The sequence below is a fragment of the Monodelphis domestica genome, chromosome 3 (assembly GCF_027887165.1).
Source record: "Monodelphis domestica isolate mMonDom1 chromosome 3, mMonDom1.pri, whole genome shotgun sequence".
Classification (NCBI taxonomy): domain Eukaryota; kingdom Metazoa; phylum Chordata; class Mammalia; order Didelphimorphia; family Didelphidae; genus Monodelphis; species Monodelphis domestica.
The window spans coordinates 413,485,085-413,493,507 of record NC_077229.1 but is presented as its reverse complement, the minus strand read 5'-3'; the positions used below and the strand labels follow the sequence as shown (position 1 = coordinate 413,493,507).

General features: G+C 37.6%; 1 protein-coding gene across 1 annotated transcript; it reads right to left on the bottom strand.

The window, feature by feature from the left end:
* Positions 1 to 1,127: 1,127 nt before the first annotated feature.
* Positions 1,128 to 6,112, bottom strand: LOC100016971 (protein SCAF11-like). The gene is given in 5 exon segments (XM_056824364.1): positions 1,128 to 3,925; positions 3,927 to 4,001; positions 4,033 to 4,972; positions 4,975 to 5,659; positions 5,788 to 6,112. Coding segments are annotated over 5 exon segments (4,329 nt in total). The 5' UTR covers positions 6,094 to 6,112; the 3' UTR covers positions 1,128 to 1,602.
* Positions 6,113 to 8,423: the final 2,311 nt, after the last annotated feature.

The window sequence follows — 8,423 nt, the reverse complement described above, 5'->3', positions numbered from 1 at the left end:
AATTGGCCTGCTGCCATAGCTTACAGGGGAAGTGGGAGTGGGAGGGGCGTAAGGAGCAGCCAAGGTTCATTGCAGCATGACCTCTATCAAAATATATATGCTCTAATATCCACAATTTGGATGTAGATGCCTGAAAATGAGGTAGATGTATTCTGGGACAAGTTAATCTTGCAAATAGTCACTTTACTAAGGATGATTATTTATCCCCAATTAGAGGCCTAGTACATGCTAATGCATGTTAGGTTGTATTAAGATAAGTATGGATTCCAGGCACAATTTACTGCTATTTCTATTGTACTCTTCCCTGGTCATACTTCTTCTGAAGTATGTTGTTCAATTCTAAGTATTATAATTTAGGAAAAATGTCAATGAATTACAGGGAATTCAAGGTGGAATGATCTAAATGTAAAAGAAGCTCAAGTACATTTGATATAAGAATTTGCTACTGGAATAGAGATGCTTAACTTGGAGAAGAATTTGGAGATGGAGCTAAGGGGACATGATAGTTAAAAACTCATCTTTAATTTTTCTGTCAGGGCAAAATGAACAAATTTAATAAGGATTAGTGTTATCAAGAAGCATAATGGATTGCCTCCATGAGTAAATGAACTAAGTTGATTTTTTAAATGTCCCTGAAATTGCCTTGTTGATACGTTCTCATTCCTGATGGTGAAAAGAATGCTGAAGCAGCACTGTAGACCTGCACTGTAGGTAGAGTTCATGGCAAATTTCTTTAGAAACAGATAGGAATAGATCCAAATACTATCTGAAAGAGAGACACATTAAAAAAAGATTTTCCCTTCTTCTGGAATATAGAAGCTAGATCCTTAACATGTCAATGATTTCTAGGTTGCCATGCTAAAGACTTTCTAGGTCTTTGCAGACATTTCTTTCTTTCTTTTTTTTTTTAAACAAGCAGCATAACCTTTATTTGGTGTTGAACAGCATCCCAAAAGTTGTGGAGTTGAACAGTACTATTTGTCCATAATATTTCTCTCTAAACATTTTTCTCTGTTCTGACAGTTGTGTTTTTTAAAAATATATATATATATATATATATGTATATGTGTATATACACACGCACACACATATATAAACAAATATACACACATATAATGAATCCAGCAACCAGCCTGTCTAGTTAATATTAGAAATATTATTCATGGCAATACATTATTTTAATTTTTACCACAATTAAAGGGGAATAGATATAAGGAAGAAAATCCTACCATAATATATTTAGGATTACAGTCTACATGTACATACCTCTTCCAAAACCAATGTTACTTGTTTCTAATTTATGTGCTCCACTGTTCAAGTCAAAATGCTGTATATCTTCCGGTTTCCATACTATAGCACATTCCTAATTAAAATGTACTCTCCTTCAAACTTTTCACTTTCCTTTCAATTTGTTTTTTAAAAAAGGGATAAAGAAGTTGCAGTGCAGAACTCTATTAATTTAGAACAAACCATTATAACCTACATTGAAAAAAGAGAATTTTATCAAAACCAGATTTCAATAACAGTTGTGTATAATTTTCAGTTAATAGTACTTGTTGAAATTGCACTTTGCAGATAATCTTGATAGTGTTCTTAGCGCTTCTATTTCATCCTATTTTTTTTTTCAGTAGATGCAGGTTCTTCTGGGTTTTTCTTTTGACTCCCCTCCAAAGAATGTTTGTATTTGTCTACATAGGCTTTGACCAGATTTGCCACTTTAGCAGAATTCACTTCTCCACTCTTACTATGACAAACTTTATCTACTGCCTTCCGCACAATCTCTTTGTATTCTTCCTTGGTAATATCTTCATTGTGGTAAAATGGCTTAATGGCCAATTTTACTTCCTGTGCTGCTTTTTCTTGAATTTGCAATTTCTTGTCTGTCTTCAAGCTATCTGCGCTAGCTTTCACTGTAACACTTACTTTGCTTTCGGCCAATTTTACAGCAGCATTAGGAGCTTTGCTGTGACTTGATGATGAAGCATTACCAGAACTTGGTCCCTGAAATGTGCCCATATTTCCAGGGGTTGCTGTTGGAGCAGGTAAGACTGGTGTACTTGTGTTATTACCTACATGAGAAGCACTAGGAATACCCTGTGATTGTTTTCCATCTGGTTGTGAAGCAATGTAGTTGACTTGTTGGGATGGCGGGGGAGGGGGTGGTGGTGGTGGTAATCCCTGAGACACATTGGCAGGAGCAGCTACCTGCATGAGAGGCACTCCTGTATGGAGATGCATGGGTAGCTGAGGATGAATGTTAAATGGATTATGTTGGATGTTCATCAAGGGGGCATGAACACCCATTGTATATGAGAAGATATTCATAGTTTGGTGTTGTGCATTCATTTGTTGTTGCATTACATTCATTTGTTGCGGCATCATAGTTATAGGAAACTGAGTACCATCACTTTGTTGGTTAGTTTGGTCTTTGAGGTTTTGATCTTGCTCAGGTGTTTCCTCTTCTTGCCTCATCCAACCAGACTGTGGGCCTGAGGAATTCCTCCCTCTTCTTGAATAATAATTCTGTACATCAACAGGCAATGTCTTTCTTACAGCCCAACTAGATGCAGAAGTCCACCCTGACCTATCAGCAGGGGTATCAAATGAAAATTCTTGCTCACTTTTACGTCTATAGGATTGCTGTTCAACAAACTTTGATGACTCATTCCCTGAACTATTTGAGTTTCCTGAGAGGGGCTTTCTGTTTTGCCGTCTATTTTCATTCCATTCATTATGTCCAAAACCTGCTCTGAAGGTACTTCTGCCCCAGTTGCCTCTGCCCCGGCTGGGCATCCAACTGGAACCAAAGATTTTATTCCAAGATTTCCCTGAATTATCATGTCTATTTTCTTCCCAATGAGAATCTTTAAATTTCTCCGTATTCCTAGTCCTTGGGTCTTGACCTGAATTTATTCTTTCCATTATCCAATCTGGACAGTCATTTTTATGTTTATCAGCAGAACACTGTTCATCAGTATCTGGATTAACTTCATTTTTTTTCATGTTTTCATTCTGCTTATCTTGTTCATTCTTTCTATATCTATCATTTCCCCTGGGAAACTTCCAATTATCATTTGTCCATCTTTCCTTCCACCTAGGAGAGTAACTGTCTCTGTCATTTCTACTGAAGGAAGCCTTACTACTTTTTGTTCTAGATCTTGAGCATGACCTAGAATGAGATCGGGACCTAGACCACCTTCTGGCCCTCCTTTCCCTAACACAATCTCTCCTTTGCCCATCTCTATCATTTTCTCTTTCTCTGCTTCGAGATCTAGATTTCTCTCTTGGGGAAGAATCCTTTGTTCTTGACTGAGACCGTCTACCCTCTCTTGAACTGTCTCTCCTAGGAGAGAGTGACTGAGACTTCCTGCCTTCCTCTCTTTTTGGAGACCAAGACTGAGATCGTTTCCTCTCTCTTGCAACATCCCTCTTTGGAGATAGAGATTGAGATGAAGATCTTCTTCGATCTCTGGTACTTTCCATTTTGGGAGATTGAGAATGAGATTTTCTGCTTTCTTTTCCTATATCTTTCTTAGGAGATTGAGACTGAGACCGCTTCCTTTCCCATATAATGTCTTTGCTAGGAGACCATGTTGTAGATGGAGAGTGAAATCTAGACCTTCTAGTTTGAGGTTTTTTAGCCTTATCTACTAGATGTGCAGAATTTTCAGTCTCATGTGTAAGTGTTGCATCCTTTACACTTTTAAGATCAGAATCTTGTGTTTTATCTTGAGAATTTTCCTCCAGATTGGTTTTAGCACTGATAGCCAGTTCACTTTCAGATTAATTTTGGTCACTACAAAATGAGTCACATTCCATAAGTATTGTTTCATTATTGTCTTCATTAAAATGTTTGGGGAGCTGTTCACTATCTAAGTTAGACAATTCTATATTTTTGTTCTCTTCATCAAGAAATGCAGACTTCTACAGATTTATTAACTTTATCATCATCTGACAGATCATCTTTCAATAAATTTTTACTTTCTTGAATACTTTTTAAAATGTTCATTATCTGAATAAACTATTGTACTATCTTCATTTCTAGGGCTATCCAGTTCACCAGATTCTGTATGATCAAGTAAATCAACCTTTGGGCTCTCAGGAACATGATCTTCTACAAGTAATGTTTCTTCCTGTTCAAGGGATTCAACCACAGAACTTTGTACACATAATACTTTAATCTCAGAATCAATATGGCCAAGGGTACTCACTTTGAGACTCTCTGTACACTGATCTTCATTCACCTTTGATTCTGGATTCTCAAATACTTCATCTTTAAAACTAGCATGAACCTGGTATACATCTCCCTCAGATTTTGAATGTGTAGGCAATTCATTTTGAGGACTTTCAAGGGATGCATCTGCCTTTAACTCAAATTCTAAATGCTCAGATATTTTATCTTGAGTTTCCATTGGCTCATCTACTTTCTCAGTATTATTCTTAGAAAGCTCACTTTCTAAAAACAAAGTATCTTCCTCAGTACCCTTGTTCTCAATTTCCTTAATTTCTTCTTCAACTAGCAGAGAAGGTTCCTGATTACCAGAATCAGAAAATGACTTCTCTACAGTATCCAGTTCTTTTCCATGATTTTCGTTAAGTTCCTCAATGTCTACATGTTCATTTAAACTTCCCACACCATTAGCAGATTCTTGCTCTATGTCTGGCTGCATGATGCAAGAGCTGCAACTTTCTGTATTGGATATATATTCTTTATCCAATACAGGGAGTGTGTCAGACTCCACAACTTCTTCATCTGCAAAATCACTAGAAGATGGTTTTTCAGGGAGAGATGATGAACTTCAAAGTTTCTTTTTAACTACAGGTGCCTTTCTAGTTCTTCTCTTAGGCTTTCTTTTGGGGATTGGTCTAATCTGCTTCTTGGAATCTGCTGAAGTGGAAACATTTATAGATGAATTCTTGCTATCTGGGGCATCACACTCAGAGTTATTTGAAATTGATGAATTCTGAGACTAACAGTTTCAGATTTCATATTATGTGTAGATCTTCTCATAGGAGTTGTTTCTGCAGGCTTTCTTGTTCCTCTACTATTTGATGTGCCTGAAGTTTGCTTCTTCTCCTCTCCCCCTTGTGTATGTGCAAGCACGTGTTCCTTGCAAATTGACCCAATGTTTTCCAAAGAAATAGTATTCATTGGAAAAATTGTTCCTGGCAACATAGAGGAAACAAGAGGAATGATTTCAGCTCCAGCCATCCAAGGAATGAAACCAACTCTTGCAACCCCAGGTAATGTATCAGGGAACCATGACAACTGCAGTTCCTGTCTCTTTTGTCTAATCATTGAGTCAATTTCAGTGACTTCTGAAAATCTTGTACAGTAACTTCTAAAAGTACAAGAAGATTCTCCAATGTGATTATCAGAAGAAAATACACTGGAAAAATAATTTCGAAACCAGTGATTTGGACAGTTCTGTCTTTGAGGCTTAATTAATGTGGCTTTCCTGTTCACCATTTCATTATTTGAAGTATTTTTATGCATTTTCTTCAAATCTTTATAAAATTCTGCAATTAACAGATCTCTTTTTACATCTGCTCTTTTTCTCCTGCAGCTTTTAATATTTACAGAATGGCAATCCTGTTTCTTAAAGGAGCATTCACATTTCTTATCATCTGTTTCTCTTAATTGTCTTGGTACTTGTACCTGAAACCCCAGAGGGCTGGGGAACACAGACCATGGACGCTAGCAGGAAGGAGGCTCAGAGAAGGGCAGCGAACAGCAGAAGAAAATCCTTACTCCTTGAATCCACCTGGAGAACCTGCCCATCTCACTCAGATTTCTGACTTAATACAACCTTGGGATGCACTGAATTTATAGATTGCCTGAAAAGGTTTCCGATCAATTGGACATGAAGGCAAAGTCTCTGCCCACTTACGAATACAGGTAATGCAGAAGATATGATTACAATTTTCAGGAAAACCAACTTCCTTCTCTATTATGCAGGAAAGACATATTGGGCATCTATCAGCTTCTTCATATGGAATGACAACAAAAGGAGGGTGCATTCTATTTTCTTCACCTTCAGTGTCTTTGTGTTCCTCATCCCCCTCATTTGAAACATTATTTTTCTTCTTCATCTCTTCTTGGTAAGGAATTCCTTTGTAATACCTGAAGATATACCTGAGTCTCTTTGGGCCACATCTTCTTCCGATATACGCTTACTCAAGTCGGCTGTTCCTCTGGCTGCAAATGAGGCTCCCGCTCAGGGAGGGGGAGCTGCGATGTTTCCTACACACACATCTCTGGGTCACCGTCACTCAGTTTCCAAGTTCCCCAACATGGACTCCTCCACTTCGCTGCCGGAGGTTATTCCGGGGAGCGCCGAGTATCCGGTACTAGAGAGCGCTGCAAGAGCTGGGCCGTGCCGGAAGGAGGTGGCGACCGGGTTAAGAGAGAACGAAGGAAGGCTAAGCTTCTCTGTTCCGCGGGCGCCGCCGCTGTTTCCTCGCCTCGCCTTCCCTTCTTTCCTTTTCTTCCTCTTCCTTTCCTTCTCCCCCCCCCCCCCCACTCCCCACCAGCCGATCCCTCTGATTCCCCTTGCTTAGCTACGCTACCACATGTCGGCATGCGGTACCAACTGGACCTCAATCCTGCTCACTACAGCGTTTGCTCTTCGCCCCTGTCTTCCCTTTCGGGTAGTTCTACTACACGCAAGGAGACCACCGAGACATTTCTTTTGAGTGTGATTGGAGTTTCTCTTATTATATGAGCTGAAATTTTCCTACTCTCAACTATAATGCACACCAACTTATCATAATTTTTATAATATCCTAATTTGCATAATTAAGAAATTTTCTGTTTGTTTGGATAAAAGCCTTTCAAAACCATGAGAAATATGATCAATATAATGACTATTCATGATTCCAAAAGATAGACTATGAAACAAAGATATTTTCCAGCACCTAACAAATTTGTGTTAGATTTAGGGTGCAGAATGGAAAACATATTTTGTCTACTATCTATAAAGGAATTTGTTATGCTGGATAATTTGAACTTTTCATGAGGAATGTGTTTTCCTTCTTTTCCCTCCAACTAATGGATGGAATCGAAATGAAGAAAAATCTGTTTTCTATTCATTAAGAAGATAAAGGAGGGTGTGGTTGAGATTTATAGATATTGCATGCATTTTCAGATGAGAATACAGAATTGTTAGATCTGCTTTAAACTTTTCTTTTTTTTTTAGGGCCTCATGACTAGTGGAGATAATACACATATGTTTTCAGTTTTTAAAACAAAAGTCATTAATAAGACTTTTAAAAGTCCTTATGTATAAATGAATAATATTTTCATTCCAGTGCTGTGAAAACATATAGACTTGTACTGTTATAATCTATATTAGACTATTTACCACCTCAAGGAGGGAGGGAGAAAATCTGAATGTTAAACAATCAGAAAAGAATTGTCAAAAATTATTTTTACATGTAACTGAAAAAAATAATTTAAAAAACATATAGACACCTGTCCCCAAGATCAAAATGAACAAATTCACTATTTGTTGATTCTAATCATGCCTCATGGAATCTGAAGAGAGAACTGTAATGTATTGATTCTAGAACAACTTTCTGTGTACCTTCTTCTGTTCTGTGAGGAATAGATCTTGGCAAGATATTGGACTCTTCTCATAAGCCCATATAATGGAGTAAAAAGAGAAAATTTAGATGTTTCAAGTTTAAGCTCCTTTTTCCCAACATCCATGTCAGCAGAACTTTATGAGGAACACATGGTAGATTAGCCTCCTTTAAGAAGCTAACAAGTGAAGTTGCTTAACCTTATAGTGAATGATTGGGGTTGTAAATTGCATTGTGATTAGCTGGCTCTTGTGACTAGATTATTACTCTCCAGAAACCAGCAAACAGTAAATGAGGGAAGGGATTGATTTGCTTTAATAAAAGGAAGCCTGTGTACTCCCGTTCTTTGTACTTGCTTTCAATCTGTAACAACTGTAAAACAGGCTCATGAATACCCATTCTCTCCAGAGTAAAACAAAAGCCACATTAACACAGATTTCAAGATCCTTTTGATTGTTTCTCTCACCTCCTGATCTACCTCCTGATGAAATTCTACTTCTGAAATTGCCATAACATAAAACTTGGTTTCCTTATGAATCAATTATAATTATTTTGATTGCTCATACACAATTGTTTCTTCTATATGCCCAGGAAGTCAACCTCTGTCTAAGAATCCTGGAAATTGGGGCTCTCTTATCTTCAAGTTTTGACTATTTAAAAGCTCCTCCACTGCCTCCAGAACATTTAAGTTTGGGAACTTCCAGTTTTTATCCCTGTAATTCTCCACATTTTATACTATATGTTTTAGTTAATGTGTAATTACAAACTGACACCTCTGTATCCTCTCAAGGGCTAGGTCTAGATACTTGACATCTAGTAACTCTTACTTCTTTTTGAAT